Source organism: Pseudonaja textilis, chromosome Z (assembly GCF_049901715.1).
Source record: "Pseudonaja textilis isolate UNSWEBS1 chromosome Z, rPseTex1.2, whole genome shotgun sequence".
Lineage (NCBI taxonomy): Eukaryota > Metazoa > Chordata > Lepidosauria > Squamata > Elapidae > Pseudonaja > Pseudonaja textilis.
Genome location: NC_142008.1, coordinates 388,128 through 406,310, shown reverse-complemented (window position 1 = coordinate 406,310; position 18,183 = coordinate 388,128). Strand labels below are relative to the sequence as shown.

At 51.0% G+C, this 18,183-nt stretch overlaps 1 protein-coding gene across 3 annotated transcripts; it reads left to right on the top strand.

Moving 5' to 3' along the window:
- Window positions 1-1,318: 1,318 nt before the first annotated feature.
- On the top strand, window positions 1,319-7,474 carry LOC113449953 (uncharacterized). 3 transcript variants are annotated; one of them, XM_087916378.1, is made up of 3 exons: window positions 1,319-1,460; window positions 4,260-4,380; window positions 5,450-7,474. In XM_087916378.1, the coding sequence occupies exons 1-3, from the start codon at window positions 1,434-1,436 to the stop codon at window positions 5,800-5,802; spliced, it is 501 nt and encodes a 166-aa protein (XP_087772504.1). In that variant the 5' UTR covers window positions 1,319-1,433; the 3' UTR covers window positions 5,803-7,474. The 3 variants fall into 3 exon arrangements, 2 of the variants coding, with proteins under 2 accessions (XP_087772504.1, XP_087772503.1); XR_015740093.1 differs by having other exon boundaries at window positions 1,350-1,561; XM_087916377.1 differs by having other exon boundaries at window positions 1,350-1,655.
- The last annotated feature ends 10,709 nt before the right edge of the window (window positions 7,475-18,183 follow it).

The window sequence follows — 18,183 nt, the reverse complement described above, 5'->3', positions numbered from 1 at the left end:
GACCGCAATGGAGACCCGAATTTCCAAGTTCAATTTCAAGCTGGTTTTACCACCATTGTAACCACCCTTTTCTATTCTGGACGGTAAGTGAATCACCGCAGTCGTGAAGCCGATTATGTCATTAACCAAAGCGGTGCGGACATTTTTCTGCCAAGAAACTACACAAAACATCACAACATAAAATGCCCAAACTCCACGCAAATTTTAATTTCCGGGAAATTCGCATTTTCATTCCCAAAACTATTCAGACTCTCTTAACTTGATCCAGGCTCGATCGGCAAAAGAAAACATTTATTATGGAATTTTATTTGTACCAGCAAAATAAATGTCACGATTATATTCACCCTGCTGTTATGATAGACAGCCCTTGACTTAACGGCCACGATGGAGCCCAAGATGGCTGTCATTAAACAAGACCGGTGGGAAGCAAGTTATCACGTTTTACTAGCAAAAGAAATGTCCTTTTATTATATTCACCTTGTCGTTATGACATACGATCCTTGACTTAGTGGCCATGCTTGAGCCCAAACTGGCTGTCATTAAGCGAGACAGGCAAGAAGGGAGTTGTTTTCCCCCTTTTTACGACTTGCCTTGCCACAGTCGTTAAGTGAATTGTGGCATGGGTCAAGGAGAAGTGAATCCAGCTTCCCCATTGACTGTCACACCTGTGGGCGTTGTAAGAACAAGTCAATTTGCCCAAAGTCTGAAATTTGGATCAAGGGACCACAGGGAGAAAGCGATGGTCGTAAGTGTGAAAAAAGGGTGGCTTTCTTTAGGGCCTTGCTTAGAATGGTCATTTCAGGAATGGACGTAAGTTGGACATTATCTGTGTAATGGGCAACCCGGAAGAGCGGGAATTTTGAATTTGGGAAAAATGGATTTCTTTTGACAAAAATGTCACTAGCACATTGAAGCGAAAGGTGAAATTAACATGGTGGGACTAGCGAAAGTGGGCTAGTCTCGTTTAACGTCCTGGTTCATCTGATTATGGCAGTGTTCCTCTGGCAACTTCAAGAAGAGTGGACTTCAGTTCCCATAATCCCCTAGACCAGCTGGCATGCTTTAAGAGGAAAGGACTTCCAGAATCCCCCAGCCTTCAGGGTTTAAGAGGGGAGGACTCCAATTCCCAGAATCCCCCAACCAGGAAGCTTTAATAGGGGAGGATTCAAGTCCCTGTAGCTTGCGTGGAAAAAGTCCCCTCTCTCCGAACTACATTTCCCAGGATGCTTTGCTTCCTTGGAAAGGGAGGAGATTTAATCCCGGGAGCCAAGCCCGGGCAGCGGGAAAGTGCGCATGCTCTGAGGTGGAGGGCGGGGCCTCGTCTTCTCTTTTTCTTTCTCTTTTTTTTTTTGTTCCTTCTCCTTTTTTTCTCCTTCCTCCTCCTCCTCCGCCTCCTCCTCCTCCTCCTTCTTCTTCTTCTTTCCCGAGCCGAGATGACTAAGCGCTTGGCATCTATACCGGTAGGACCTCCTGGCAAGGATGCCTCTGAGCATGTGCAAAGGGACCAACCGCCTCCATTCCCAGGGCTGCAAGAGCGGCCCCCTCCTCCAGCTTCCCAGCAGTAACCCTCCATGGTGGAAGGGTCCTTGGCGGGAGGAGGGGGAGGCTGCCCTACGAGGGAAGAGGAGGGGGTCGCTAGGAGGTCTCCCCCACAGGTGTGTGTGGGGGTCTTTGGGGATCAGACTGTTGAGGACCTTCCACTTTGCAAACATCTCTAATTCTTGGGGGCGGGGTGGGGTGGGGGTTAGACTTGGTAAGGAAGGAATGGGGGAGAGGTTTGGGGGCACAAGATTAGGGAGAGAGCCCCCTAGCCAAGCAGAGAGGGGAGGGTCTCCCTTCCAATTTAGGGGAGTGGGAGATCCTATTGAAGGGCTAAACCTCTGGATCCTCCCAGGTTTTTTTTGGGGGGGGTTCAATTCACAGTTTCCTTTTTCTAGTTTATTGGGAGAAATGGCCCCATTTAGAGAGGGTGGGATTCGAACTCACCACTCTCTCCCAAGGAAAAAAAGGGAGGGGTCTTTAGGCATGAGAAAAGGATGGCGGGATGAAAGAGGGATAAAGGCTTTTGGGGAGGGGTGGGGCCGGAGCAAGTCCCCTCCCGAATTTTCCCATTTTGGGGGGATCGGAAATCTCGAAGCCTCCGTCGCTCCCGTTGGGGTTTTCGCTTACCCGATCGTCCTCGGTGTGCGAGCACAATGGAGCCTCAAAAGTTATGTCGCTAAGCGAGACCTTTCTGAAGTGACACTCGGCCCATTTGGTGGCTTTTATCCGGCCCCCGTTTGGGAAGTGAGAGGCTGCCCTAGTTAACATTAGTTACCCGGTCGTTAAGTGAATCCGGCTTCCCCGTTGATGCGTCAGAAAGTTGTAAAAAGAGGATCCCGGGATCCCCAGACCCTACGGCCATCATAAAGTCAATCATCCAAACTTAAATCATGTGACCACAGAGATGTGGCGACGGTTGTAAATGTGAAAAACAGTCCTAAGTTACTTTTTTCTGTGGCATCGTAACTACAAACCATCACTAAACAGATTGTTGTAAAGTGGGGACTCCTTAGAGGAATGTGCAAAAATTCAACAGGGCCAGTCCTCACAAGGGTTCATTTAGCGACCGTATGATGTTTCGAGGCACTGAGAAAAAGAGACTTGCAAGCAAGTGGTCCTCACACTCACGACCATTGCAGCGTTACCCGTAGTCACATGATCACAATACCCGCTGGTACATCTTGTCCTCAACTAATGACTGTTCATTTAATGACCATTCAAAGTACCGACGGCACTGAAAAAAATGTTTGCAACTGTTTTTCACGCTTAGCAACCATTGCACATTTCCACGGTCAGTTGGTCAAAATTTGGACTTGTCAACTGATTCATATTCATGAGAGTTCACTTAGTGACCGTTCAAAGTTACAGCGATGCTGGACAAAGGGATTGATGACCGATTTTCACACTTACGATGGTTCCACCTCTTTACGGTTAATGTGATCCAAATTCAGAAGTGCGTCGACTGATTCATACTTATGACGGTCACGGTGTCCTGGGGACACGTGATCCTCTTTTGTGACCTTCTGGCCAACAACCTCAGTGGGGAAGCCAGATGTACTTAGTCACCTTTTGACTCACTTAACGAATGCAATGATTCACTTAACAACCATGAAAAGAAAAGTACGTTGTAAAATGGGTCATACTCACTTTGCAACATAAATTTGGGGCTCAATTGTGGTCATAAACCAAGGACCCCCTGTATTTCCATTTGCAGTATCCCAGGTTCCATGATCCCCACTTATGACCTCACAAACCGGATTTTGACAAACACATTGAATGTGGGAAGGCAGGTTTGTTTAGTGACCGTATGATTCTCTTAACGACTCTAGTAATTTGTTTAACAACCAAAGGAAAATGGGGACAAATCAGGCCCGACTCACTTAGCAGCTGCCTTACTTAACAGTGGCGATTTTTGGTTCGAATTGCAGTCATAAATCGAGGACTACCTGAGATGGAGAAATGAAAGAATTTCATTGGATGGGGGACACCTTTCGTTTCCTTCATCCGTAACCTGGGCGATGTATAAGATGTCTGGACTTCAACTCCCAGAATTCCCCCAACTGGCCAATTTGGCTGCAGAATTCTGGAAGTTGAAATCCAGACATTGTATATTGGTTAAGGTCGAGAAACATTGATCTAGACAGGTAGTCCTTGAATTATGACTGCAATTAAGACCAATGTGTTGCTAAGCGAGGCAGTGAAGTGGGTCTTTTGCCCCATTTTGCGACTGTTGGTATGTGAATCGCCTCAAGTGCTAGCAATACGCTGGTGACATGAATCTTGGTTTCCCCATTGACGTTGCTTGTCGGACGGTCGCAAAACAGGAGCGTGTCACCCCGGGACACTACGGCCATCGTAAAGGCGAATCCGTTGCTGAGCGTCTGAATTTCATCACTTGGGAATGCGACCACGGTCTTTAAGTTCGAAAAAACAGTCTGAACATCATTTTTTTCCGCACTATTTTAACTTTGAATGGTTGCTGAATGAACTGTTGTAAGTCGAGGGTGGCCTGTAATAATCATAATAAATCAATTTCCCCAAATTTGGAAGAAACTCAACCAGGTTTGGACTGACGGTGTTGCCTCCTTTCCGTGTCTCCATGCGTCCACCAATCTTTTCTGTGCTGTGGACGCAGTGCGCCATCGTGATGTGAAATTGTATGCCATTCGGTCGCAACGCCAATCCAGCCGCTCACCATCCTGTCGCTTCTTCCGTAGGTGACTTTTGAAGACGTCGTTGTGTACTTTACGACCACCAAGTGGGCGCAACTTACCAACTGGCAGCGGGACTTTTACCAAGCTGTGATGGTGGAAACTTATGAGTTGGTGGCGTCGCTGGGTAAGGATTACTACACACACACACACTCACACACACACACACACACACACACACACACACACACTGAGTCTAAAATTTGTGTTCCGGGTTGTTGTCGATGTACAACTGCAATAAAGCCCAACATTTCGGTTGTTATGCATTCCAATTCATTTGTGAAGTGAGTTTTGTTCCATTTTACGACATCTTTTCCCCGTTATTAAGTGAATCCCTGTCACTCTTAAGTTACTCAGACTGCCTTGCTTAGCGACAGGAAATTGTGCTTCGAATTGGGGTCGTAAAGCGAGGAGGACCTGTACACAGAGAAATGGAAGGGCACCGCTGATCTATGATCTTATGACCGCAATTGAGCCCAATGTTTCTGTTGCTAAGTGAGACATTTGTGATGTGAATTTGGTTTGCCCCATTTTACGACCTTTCTTGCCACCGTTGTAAAGTGAATCCCTGCAGCGGTAAAATTAACTCACAAGCTTGTTAAGCAGATCTGGCTTCCCCATTGACTTTTCTGGTTAGAAGGCCGCAAAAGGAGATCATGTGACCCCAGGACACCGTAACAGTCATAAATATGAATCAGTGGCCAAGTGGCTGCATTTTAACCACGTGACCATGGGGATGCTGCAACAGTCTTAAATGCAAAAAACGGTCGCAAGTCCCTTCTTCCAGTGCCAAATGGTCGTTAAATGAAATGTTGTAAGTCAAGGGCAACCTATAGGTGTTGTTGTAGGTCTTGGTGAACTCTAGCGTGTGACCCAAAATGTCATGGCATGTCACTGTCGACACACCTGTCGTGTTCGCCGTCATTGGATTAAGGATTTCAGGCTGATCAACAACCACTGAGATCCACACTCCTCCCCCTCAAATCACATGCTTCTAAAATTGTTGAGGGGTGGTCTCAGATGGGATCTTCTGTTATTGGAGGGGCCTCCTGATCTCGGGTTCGAGTGCTTGTCCGTTTCCCTGTCCTTTTCCTTCTTCATTGTCCGACAGGACCCAAAAGTTCGGAGTATCCCGTGCTTTTGGGAATCGCAGTGCTGACTCGATGGTGAGTTTGTCTCTTCTCCTCTCCTCCCAGCAGGCGGTGGGGTCCCAGTGGCCGAAGGCGAGGAGGGAGGAGAGGAGAGGCCGGTTTGGCAGGACATACCCCAGGGAAAAAGGAGGCGAAAGACCCCGCAGACGCGAGCGGACACGGCAGCGAGGCGGAGTAAATCTGCAGCGTCCAAGGTGAACCCTGGGTGTCTCCCGCGGATGATGTCGAAGGTGAAACTACCAAAGCGCCCTGAGTGTGATAAGACTTTCCTGCCCTTCTCCCAAGGAGACCCTTTGCCTGCCCCGACTATAGCAGGACATTTACGCGGGCCAAATATCTCGCCTTCCCTCAGAGGAGCCACCAATGGGGGCGGCGCTTCCGCACGGAGCGAGACGTGAGTTCGAAAGCACAGAAAGGACCTTTTGGCGGCCACCACTTCTGCTATGGGTGGGACGAAGAGCAGGCTTGCGTTGGGGGCAGCGGGAAGGGCCTTGAGGCCAAGAACTTTCACACAGAGCTGGACCGCAGAAGTGCGTTTCTCATTCGGAGGACACGGCGAAGGAGAACTTTTGTCTTCAGACTGAGTTCCCCAAACTTTCCTGTGTTGTGACACGACGGGGGGAGGGAGGGGAGGGTATGGTTCTGTACGAGTGGTGAGCAAGTATACGCGCGTAGCTCCGTTTGCGTATGAGTGGTGGGTGCACACGCCACTCGCACGAGGGTGTGTGCATGCATTCAGCTGTTGCTCTTGCCCGCCACTTCCACGGCCCGATTGTGAACAGCTCAAAGCCCATTTGTGGACTGCAGCCCTGGGACTGTCTTGCATCTGTCTTAACCTGGTTTATGTCCATCATCTGATGTCTCCTACGCAGAGTGAGGAGCTGTAGGGATGTAAAACCCAGGTTTTGTCCCGAATCACAACCGTTAACCAAGTCTGTCAAGAGTCGGGAGATAATCAGGGTACTCCTGAGCCCATCGCCGCTGCTCTGGTTCCCGGGTCCCGGGTCCCGTTGCCATCGGGACGGGAGCCTGTTCGTGAAAGGGCCACCGAGACTGGGAATGCTAGACAGTCCACCTCTCTCACGATTTGTCCCCTTCAAGAAGCCCCTGCCGACTCCGAAGCTGTGTGGAATTCCGACTTCCAGAATTCCCCAGCTAGCATGTCTTAAAGGAGCGACAGTGGAGAAACAAGGCATCGAACCCTCTTCGGTCAACAGCCGTCAGCAGATTCCAAAGCCTCACTGCAGCATCGGATAGAGTGGGGCGGTGGCCTAGTGGTGGAGCCCTCGCCTCACAATCAGGAGGCTGTGAGTTTGATCCTAGGCAGAGGCTGATATTTCTCTCTCTGGTCACAATGAGAGTAGATCTGCTAAAAAAAACCTCTGCATTGGCGACAGGAAGGGCATCTAGCCAGTAAACATGCAGCTCCATTCACTTGCCCCGACTCCACTTAGATGCAAGGGTTTACGGGGTCATTAAACGATGAACAACAACCACTGGTGCTGGTAGATAAACAGCAATGGAGTCCTGCACCAGGGATGGACTACATGACCTCTGGGTTCCTTCCAGCTCTTAGGCTCCACGTGAAGACTTTGGTGCCAGGTGTGAATAAGGACAGAATTTCCCATTAAAATCCGTTTTTCGGGAACTCGCAATGTTCTACCAGCTGCTCTTTTGCTAGGAAAAAGATTTATTTGATTTGGGAATGATTTAATGAATATTCCTTGTTTGTTTGCATATATGAATAATAGTCGGGATTTTGTAAGTGTTTATTACCCACAGTGCTCTGGAACAGTGTTTCTTAATATTGGTAACTTTTAGGATGGGTGGACTTCAACTCCCAGAATTCCCTAGACACCCGTGCTGACTAAGGAATTCTGGGAACTGAAGTCCATCTGCCTTCAAAGTTTCCAAAGTTGAGAGCTATTGTCTAGCAGGTTGTTGAGTTGGTGGTGTTAAACTGTTCGCAAACACCATTATGACCCACAAAAAAGCACATTGCAAGTCTGTTTGGATTTTTAAAAAGGAAAAAAGTTCAGAATTGGGAGACAATAAATTTTTGTTCACTTCTGTTCAGAACTAATGTTTTTTGCCAATTTGCCTTGAATTAAACAAAAAAAAAACACCAGCTGGTCACTAACTGAACATTATAACGCAGTTAATCCTTGACACAACGACTACAATGGAGCCGCAAATTTCTCCCGCTCTGAGATGGTTGCCAAAAAAGGTTTGTCCCATTTGATGGACTTCCTTGCCACCGTTGTTAAATGAATCATCGCATTTGTTAAGTGAGTCAGACAGTTGTGTATATCACGTTTCCCCCCAAATAAGACCCTGTTTTATTTTTTTTGCCTCCCCCCCCAGAAAGGCACCAGTTCTTATTTTGGGGGCATGTCATCCACTGACCACCTTCACTTGCGTGTGTCGCCCTCAGCCTTCTTCCGGAAGTCCTTTTCCTCTAGGCGGCAAGGCTTTCCCGAAAACTGAGCTCCGGATCGATCCAAAGCTTTGTTATCAGCTACTACAGGGGCCTTCGGGAAAGCCTTGCCAGCCCTGCTGGCTGCAGAAGAAATGGGCCGGCCAGGCAGGAGTCGGGGTGTGCCAGGCCTGGCTGCAGTTGTCCAGAGGTAAGTAGTAGGGCGGCTCCACCCACCCCCGTCCCCACCCTAGCTTAATCAGGGGCGGGTCATAATTAGGGGGGATAATCCCCCTTATTTTTCAGGGGGAGGTCTTATATTGGGCGCCTGTGTTAAAAAAAATCAAGCTAGGACTTACTTTCAAGGTAGGTGATATTTTCAGGGAAACGGTAGATATACAGATAATGGAAGGATGTAAGATGGGTGATGATAGGATGGCTAGATAGAGGGAAGGAGGGGAGGGATGATTGTATGGATGGCTAGACAGGTAATAGAGAAACGGATGGAGGAACGGATGGAAGGAGGGAGGGAGGCATTATGGAATGGATAGAAAACATAAATACAATAGGTGCATATATATGTATGAGGGTGGATGGTTGGATGGATTAATTATATATATATTTATATAGAAGAGATAAACGATTGATGGGGAGAGACGTAAGAGATGATAAGATAGGTAGAGACAGAGAGAACGCAGCACACAAAGGGATGGAAGGGATGAATTGGGGGAATGGATGGATCAACAGGTAGGTAGGTAGGCAGGTGGATGGATGGGTGGATAGATAAGAGATTGAGAGAAATAAGACAAAGACAGGGGAGAGATGGAAGGAGGGAGGAATAGGGGGAAGGGATGGATGGATCAACAAGGAGGTAGGTAGATGATGGATAGATGATAGATGGGGGAGAAATTTAGAGAAGACAAAAATAGACAGATGGAAGAAGGGATAAATCGAATGGATGGATCGACCGTAGGGAGAGTGATGAATAGAGAAACAGATGATAGGTAGGTAGGTAGACGGACGTGGTGGCTCAGTGGCTAAGATGCTGAGCTTGTCAATTGGCAGTTCGAATCCCTAGCGCCACGTAACAGAGTGAGCTCCCCTTCCTTGTCCCAGTTTCTGCCCGCCTAGCAGTTTGAAAGCCTGTAAAAATGCAAGTAGAAAAATAGGGACCGCTTTGGTGGAAAAGGAGCAACGTTCTGTGCACCTTCCACGTTTGATCATGCTGGCCACATGGCCACGGAGACATCTTTGGACAGCGCTGGCTCTTCGGCTTTGTGACAGAGATGAGCACCGCCCCCTAGAGACGGAAATGGCTAGCACGCACGTGTGAGAGGAAGCTTTATGTTTAGGTAGGTCGATAGGTATAGATAGAGACAGACAAAGATGGAAGGAAGGATGAATTAGATGGATAGATGATGGATAGAGATGATAGAGACACAGAGAGACAAACGCATAAAGGAGAGATGTATTGGGTGGATGGATGGGTGGATAGTAGATTAGTTAGAGAGATCATAGGTGGATAGATAAAATTGTCAGAATTCCAGTGATCACACTAATTTGTGTTGTGGCTGTGAGGCTGTGAAGAGAACAAAACAACCCAGAGTGTGGCAACGAAGTTGTGCAATTATTAATATGGGGCTGCCCTTGTGTCTTTGCGTGCAAACAACACACCGATGTACATATACACCCACTACGGAAATCAGCCTTTGAACACTTTATTGGCATCCGGTCCAGAAGGTCATTTCCATCTGTGAAGTCAAAGTCCTTCAGACACCCAGACTGAGCGGGATCAGGGGCTCTAAGCATCTACACCCCTCCCTCTTATTTTCCAAAAGCAGGGGAATTCTGAGAATCTCCAAAGCTGTTCTCTCTCGGAGCCACTGTTGTCCTGATGTAGCGCCTGGGTTTCATCCAGCAGCCTTCTCCGAGGAGACCTCGTTCATGGGGTGATGTGGGTCCACTGCTGGTGGCCAAGCCGGACTTGAGATGAAACACTACCCCGAGGTTGAGGTCTCACAGAAGCTCCCCAGAAAAAGTGGGCCAGCGTCGGTTGTAGCTGTCCGGGCGCTACGTGACCTCCATCGCCCTGATTTGCTGTGCCTGATCACCGCGTCCTTCGGGACATCAGAAGACCTTCTGTTCAGGGCCTTGTAACCCCCTAACATCCCATTTCCCCAACCTTTAAGCCTTAAGTTCCCCCCAACATCGTTGATCATGTCTACAGGGCTACATCTCCTGTACAGGCCAACGTACGATGTTCTGTACAAGTCATGAAGAGGCCCCGAGCCCCTCATATGAAGAATGCAGAGGCTGTCCTTTGCGTCCATCGTGGGGGACTGACTCCCATCATGTGCATGTGGGGGTGTGGCATGGTTTGGTCCCTCCCCCAGGAACCCCCAGGCCTTTCTGTTATCCACACATTTCTACATTTACAAATCTGCTGTTAACCACGATCAGTGAGGGGCTGAACCATGGTCTAGAAACCACAATCTAGTATACCGAACAAACTCGCCCTTGGTGGATAAGCAGATGCCAGGATGGGTCAAATGGAAGACCCCTGTTGTCCACCACCCCCTCCCCAGATTCTATGTGAGAAGGTGGTGGTCAGTTATGTCCAGAAATTGGTTATTTTCTGCATGCTACTAACTCTCCAGAGGAAAACGGCAAGATCTCGCTTGATACTACATGCCAAAAAACTACTTTGGAGACTCTACTGGGTGTCCAGAAATCCAAAAAGAGCATGGCTTGATGGATTTCTGGACACCCATTTCAGGATCTGGAGTGCTCCATCTGTTCAAGGTGTGCGTTGGGCCTCAGTCTTGACAGGGTTTGGCTCTGGCTAACTGCATGTCGGACAGAGCCAGGGCATGGATTGTGTCCTCCAGCTGGTAGAACGTCTGGAAGATGTTGGGCGACACCGCGTGGCACTCCAGGTAACGCCGCAGCGTTGCCAAGCCTTCCACAACATCGGTCTTGGAGGGACAGGAGAAGAAAGCCGGTTCCTCCTTCTCCTCCTCCTCTTCTGCTCTTGCCGAGATGGGTTCTTGGGATGGAGGGACCTCCTTCATCGCATCCACACCCTCATGGTCTCCAAAACACTCCAACCCTTCATCCATCAACACGAACTGCTCAAACTGGTCTTGATCCTTGCAGCCCAATGCTCGCACTACTTCCAACGAAGGGGTCATCAGGCGGGGATTCACACTAAAGCCAGCCGCTTTGAAAGAGTTTGCTATGGTTTGAGGGCACACTTCTGACCACGCTTGGACCACCAGGTGAACGGCATCCAGCAGGGTGAGGAACCGGGAGAGTTTGCTGGTGGGGCTGGTGACTTGGCTGTGGTCCTTGACCAAGAGATGGGTCAGCATCCGTCTCCGATAGTGGCACTTAAAATTCTGGATAACCCCTTGCTCCAGAGGAGGCAGCCAGGCAAGGTGAGGTGGCATGAAGACCATCTGGACATTGGAGAGCTCGGTGTAGGGGTGGACGCTGCACTGAGTGACAAAGAGTGCCACCCGCCTCTCCTGCTCCTTCATCTCCTCGTTGAACTTCTGAAGCCACTCGGAAAAGATGGCCGGGGTCATCCAGGCCCGGCGGTTTGTCTTGTAGGTCGCGGATGACAATCCACGGAGCGCCCCAAATGGCCGAACCGCCTTGCCCACGATCAACACATCCTTTTTCTCCGAGCCATCCATGTTGGCACAGAGCAAGACGGTCAGCTGGTCGTTGGCTTCGCCACCACTTCTCTGGGTTGCCAGGTCATCAGGGGTCGCTCGAAAGAGCATGCCCGTCTCACCACATGCATAGACATTTGGAAGGTCGTAGTGTCCGAGGATACAGGGCAGTGTCGTACTTTCCCAGCGATTCTCATCTTCGTCATCCTCTTCCTCCAACACTTCCCGGCTCCACTTCTCCGGGAGGGACCTCCTGGGAACCGTTTTCGACTTGGCCACCAGGGAGCTGTTTGGCCACTGGAGAGCAGTCTCCATGCCCGGTTCCCCGCCTCCGAGGGTGACTTTCTCAGCTGGGAATGGGTGTCCGCAGCTGCGTTCGAACCACTGCAAGAATGCTCGGTCACCGCCGGCCGGTCCTTTGTCTTCTAGTTTGCGTTTGCGACCCGGGTTGGCATTTTTCCCCCACTCGGTCAGGATCCGTTCTTTGTTCTTGATGATGCGGCAAATTTGGGGCTGGGATACCCCGAAGCGCTTGGCCAGTTCACTCTGCGAGACCTTGGGCCCTTCGAGCATCTCCAGCACGCGGACTTTCTCCTGCAGCGACAGCTCCTTGCGCTCCTTGCGTTGAACCCCGGCTTCGCCAGGCAAGGGTGGCCCTTTTTTCCGGCTCCCCGAAGGGCTGAAGGGGTGTCCGGCGGCACAGGCCCCCTGCCCGGACAGCGCCATGTGCTCCATGAAGCTCCGCCCACAGTCGCCGCAGATGTAGGAATTCTGCCCGGTGTGCTTGGACTGGTGCACTTCCAGCTCGGATTTCAAGCTGAAGCTTTTGCCACATTCCAGGCACCAGTGGGGCAGCTCCCCCAGCTGGGGTCGGCACCCTCGCACATAAGGACTCACATGGTAGTCCACCAATAGGATCTCCTCATTGGTAGCTCCGGAGCCCAGCAGAATGGGCTCAGGGCTGCTCGGTTTTCCTGCAACCTGGTGGAGTCCATTGGTAGCACCCTGCGCAGCGGAGGTGGCAACCTCCAGCCGGTTAAGGTGCATCTCCAGCCCATCTTCTTCCTCCTCCTCCTGCTTGATGATTTTCGGCTGCCAGCTCTCCTCTGGGGAAGGAAAAGCAGAAGGAAGTGAATCTCCTGTCCTTCTGGGAGTTGGCATGGGGCAGAGCCTGATGTTGTTACCTAGTTGGGTCATGAAACGTCTGCAAGGAAACCACCCAGCTCAGAGGGTACGGGGACCTCATCACCTCCTCCTCCTCCTCCTCCTTCCTTTCCTTCTCCTCTCCACATTCAACCCTCCCTTCTAGCACTGATGATGTTTCCTAGTTGGGTCATGAAATGTATGCTAGAAAACAGCTCAGAGAGCACCAAGGATCGTTCCTTCCTTCTTTCCTTTCCTTTCCTTTCCTTTCCTTTCCTTTCCTTTCCTTTCCTTTCCTTTCCCTTCCTTTCTTCTTCCCTCCCTCCTCTTCCTTGTTCTGACCAAGAATCACACGCTTAGTCCCCAAAACCCTCCTTTTATTTCAATGGCTGTGAATTAGATGCATTCACCGCCCGTAAGGAGTCCCAAACCGATTGTGAATAGTCCAACAGAAATTCTGCCACAGTCCTTCGGGATAAGGCTGATCAACACTCACCTTTATCTCCCTTGAAATGCTGCCAACGACTACATTGTCAATTAGCTGTACAAAGCCAAACGGAGCACAAAGTCAACACGGAACTTCAGAGTTTAAACCGACCAGAACAAACAAAGTTGCTTCCTGCAAAGGCTCGTGTCCCTTTGCTCCTCCTTTATGTCTTATGGGAGGGACCAATCACCTCCAAGCCTTACTCCCGAGTCGCCCTTTTGTCTTAACATTTCTTGCCTTCTGGCGGCTCTGCACACTGGGAACAGGCTCTTCCTACCTACCTACTTTTCCTTCGTTCCTCCCTCCCTTCCTTCATTTGTCTTTCCTTCCTTCCTTCCTTCCTTCCTTCCTTCCTTCCTTCCTTCCTTCCTTCCTTCCTTCCTTCCTTCCTTCCTTCCTCCCTTACCTTCCTCCCTTCATTTGTCTTTCCTTTCTTCCTATCTACTTACTTTTCTTTCCCTCCCTTCCGTTCCTCCCTCCCTGCAACCCCCTCTCCTTTCTAGCGTGGATGATGTTTCCTAGTAGGGCCATGAAATGTCCACAAGAACACCTCCAAGCTCAGAGGGTGCCCATGGTTCAACCCCAAGCTCCCAACCCATTCTTCCCTCCAGATTACACCGTGTTTCTCCACCCAACGCATATCTTTTCGATTGGTCGGTCTTGTAAAAAAATTTTTGCGAAAAACGACAAAAAAGGAAGAAGACATTTGATGAGTCCAAACAGCTCAGAGACCCACCGACGTCTGGATAGCCGCAGTTCTCCACGTCCTGTTCCATCTCCTTCATCATCCTCACAGCCTCCTTGGAGGTATCGCCAAAATTAGCCAGGATGCCGGGAGTTCCTCTGAAACCAGTCGGATCTGCGAGGAACCGAAGGACACCCCTCAGTTTTGGACCTAAATATTGGCAGAAGGGACGGGTGTCTCTCTCTCTCTCTCTCTCTTTCTCTCTCTCTCGCCTTACAACTGCCATTGCGGCCCCACAATTTCCGGATGTTCGGTGAGGCTTGCGTCTCCTGAGTTTTGTCCCGTTTTTACAACCACCATCGTTATTTAATCGCCGCCATTGTTTAGCGAGGAACGCGGCAGGGAAGCGAATCCAGCTTCCCCGTTGGCGTTGCTGTTCGGGAGGTCGCAAAAGGGGATCGCGTGACCCCCTCCCTGCTTGGACCGTCGTAAGTATGAGTCGGTTGCCGTCGAGCATCTGAAATTTCGAATCAGGGCTGGGAGGACGCCGCAACGGTCACAAGGGTGAAAAACAGTCGTAAGTCCCTTTTTTTTCCCAAGGCGGTTGGAACTTCGAATGGTCACTAAGCAAATCGTCGTAAGTCCTGGACTGCCCGTATATATGTATTGGTTTGTCTTGTTAAGGGATGCCCCGCCTCACTGAGGGACTCTGGGTGGTGCACAAATAGGCATATTAAAAAAAAATTATGCATGTAGTCCTCAGCTTATAAGAATTCGTTTAGTGATGATTCAAAGTTCGGGGGAAACCCAATAGGAAAAAGCTTGGAATTCTGGGAGTTGGAGTCCTCCCCTCTTAAAGGATGCCGGCTGGGGGAATTTAAGTTAGCAGACATTATTGTTCCAGGAGACAAGACTTCATCCCACTGGACTGTCTGGGGACGATGGGCACTGTGTCTTGGCTCTCCCAGAAGTCCCCTCCGCTTCCGGAATAACAGAGTTGGGTCTTTAGAGGTCATCCAGTCCACACCCCCTACTGAAGCAGGAGACCCTTCCAGAACAAGATTGGAAGGGACCTCGGAGGTCATCCAGTCCACCCACCCTTCCCACCCGCCACCCTCACTCAAGCAGGCGACCCTCGAACCCTTCCTGACATTTTGTCCTGACCGACCTCCTCCCTTGTTGGAGCAATTCCTCCCCCCCCCCACAACCCCGCCATCTTCCCAAGCCAGGCCGTTCCCCGTTTCCTCCTCCCTCCCCTTCACGGGCTGGATGCCAGGATGGGGGAGGGCTTGGGAATCAGATAACAGATCATCAGAGTTGGAAGGGACCTTGTAGGTCATCTAGTCCAACCCCCCACGCCCAAGCGGGAGACCCTACACCATTTCTGTCAGGGTGGGGGGTGGGGGTGGCAGAAAAGCCCTCTGCACATGCTCCTCGCCCATCTCCAGCTATTCCCCAGGTGGATGCGGAGGGGCGACCTCACCTGAGCTTCGCCCCAAGTCTCTGTGGCTGGGGACGAGGGGTTTGGTGGTCGTTGGCCTGGTTCTTCTCTCCCCCCCCTCCCACCTCTCCAGCCGGTTGCTCAGGGCGACGGATGGGTCCCTTTGGAGGATGCGGGAGGGATGCAGGCGGAGAAAGGATGCTGGAGGAGGCAAAGAGACACCCCCCCCTCCCCAAAATGCCCCCTTTGGCCTGGAAGAACAGGGCAGAGAGGCCAAAGGGAAGAGGCTCAGCCCCCGTCGCCCGGCCTGCCCCTCGAAGACCCTTCCCCTCCCCTCGCCCTGCCCAGCCTGTGCCTGGCTATATCCCCGTCACCGATTGGTGGCTGCCCGGTCTCAGGAGCCTCTCTCCCTGCCCGGGATTGGATGGGGTGCCCGCCCAGAGAGGCGGGCCAGGCAAACAATGGTTCATTCAGGAAGCCGGCGGTGCCTCCTCGGGTGGGTGGGTGGATAGGAGGGAGGGAGGGAGGGGAGGAAAATGCTGACCAAGTCCCGTGGGCCCTTTTCCTGGCAATGGGGTGCGGCTGCTGGGGAGGCTGCAGAACCTGAGGATACGAAGCAAAGATTTGAGATTTAAGGGGGGCTTCCACTACTAGAATCCCCTCATGTTTTTAAGGGGGGCTTCCACTCCCAGAACCCCCTCATATTTTAAGGGGCGTTCCACTACCAGAATCCCCTCATGTTTTAAGGGGGCTTCCACTCCCAGAATCCCCTCATCAGTTTTAAGGGCGGGCTTCCACTCCCAGAATCCCCTCAGGTTTTAAGGGGGCTTCCACTCCCAGAATCCCCCCATGTTTTAAGGGGCGTTCCACTCCCAGAATCCCCTCAGGTTTTAAGGGGCTTCCACTCCCAGAATCCCTCATGTTTTAAGGGGGCTTCCATTCCCAGAATCCCCTCAGGTTTTAAGGGGGGCTTCCACTCCCAGAATCCCCTCATGTTTTAAGGGGCTTCCACTCCCAGAATCCCTCATGTTTGAAGGGGGCTTCCACTCCCAGAATCCCTCATGTTTTAAGGGGGCTTCCATTCCCAGAATCCCCTCAGGTTTTAAGGGGGCTTCCACTCCCAGAATCCCTCAGTTTTAAGGGAGGGCTTCCACTCCCAGAATCCCCTCAGGTTTTAAGGGGGCTTCCTCCCAGAATCCCTCAGGTTTTAAGGGGGGCTTCCATTCCCAGAGTCCCCTCATGTTTTTAAGGGGGCTTCCACTCACAACCCCTCATGTTTTAAGGGGGCTTCCACTCCCAGAATCCCCTCATGTTTTAAGGGGGCGTTTCCACTCCCAGAATCCCCTCAGGTTTTAAGGGGGGCTTCCACTCCCAGAATCCCTCATGTTTTAAGGGGGCTTCCATTCCCAGAATCCCCTCAGGTTTTAAGGGGGCTTCCACTCCCAGAACCCCCTCATGTTTTAAGGGGGCTTCCATTCCCAGAATCCCCTCAGGTTTTAAGGGGGCTTCCACTCCCAGAACCCCTCATGTTTTAAGGGGGCTTCCACTACCAGAATCCCCTCATGTTTTAGGGGGGCTTCCACCCCCAGAATCCCCTCATGTTTTAAGGGGGCTTCCACCCCAGAATCCCCTCAGGTTTTAAGGGGGCTTCCACTCCCAGAATCCCCTCATGTTTTAAGGGGGCTTCCACTCCCAGAATCCCTCAGGTTTTAAGGGGGTTTCCACTCCCAGAACCCCTCAGGTTTTAAGGGGGCTTCCACTCCCAGAATCCCCTCATGTTTTAAGGGGGGCTTCCACTCCCAGAATCCCCTCAGGTTTTAAGGGGGCTTCCACTCCCAGAATCCCCTCATGTTTTAAGGGGGCTTCCACTCCCAGAATCCCCTCAGGTTTTAAGGGGGCTTCCTCCCAGAATCCCTCATGTTTTAAGGCGTTTCCACTCCCAGAATCAACTCAGGTTTTAAGGGGGGCTTCCACTCCCAGAATCCCCTCAGGTTTTAAGGGGGCTTCACTCCCAGAATCCCCTCATGTTTTAAGGGGGCTTCACTCCCAGAATCCTCATGTTTTAAGGGGGGCTTCACTCCCAGAATCCCCTCATGTTTTTAAGGGGGCTTCATTCCCAGAATCCCCTCAGGTTTTAAGGGGGCTTCCACTCCAGAATCCCCTTAGTTTTAAGGGGGGCTTCCTCCCAGAATCCCCTCAGGTTTTAAGGGGGCTTCCACTCCCAGAATCCCCCCATGTTTTAAGGCGTTTCCACTCCCAGAATCCCCTCAGGTTTTAAGGGGGCTTCCACTCCCAGAATCCCCTCATGTTTTAAGGGGGGCTTCCACTCCCAGAATCCCCTCATGTTTTAAGGGGGCTTCCTCCCAGAATCCCCTCAGGTTTTAAGGGGGGTTTCCACTCCCAGAATCCCCCTCAGGTTTTAAGGGGGCTTCCACTCCCAGAATCCCTCATGTTTTAAGGGGGCTTCCACTCCCAGAATCCCCTCAGGTTTTAAGGGGGCTTCCACTCCCAGAATCCCCTCATGTTTTAAGGGGGCTTCCACTCCCAGAATCCCCTCATGTTTTTAAGGGGGCTTCCACTCCCAGAATCCCCTCATGTTTTAAGGGGCGTTTCCACTCCCAGAATCAACTCAGGTTTTAAGGGGGCTTCCACTCCCAGAATCCCCTCAGGTTTTAAGGGGGCTTCCACTCCCAGAATCCCTCATGTTTTAAGGGGGCTTCCACTCCCAGAATCCCCTCATGTTTTGGGGGGGCTTCCACTCCCAGAATCCTCATGTTTTAAGGGGGCTTCCATTCCCAGAATCCCCTCAGGTTTTAGGGGCTTCCACTCCCAGAATCCCCTCGTTTTAAGGCAAGGGCTTCCACTCCAGAATCCCCTCAGGTTTTAAGGGGGCTTCCTCCCAGAATCCCCCATGTTTTAAGGGGCTTCCA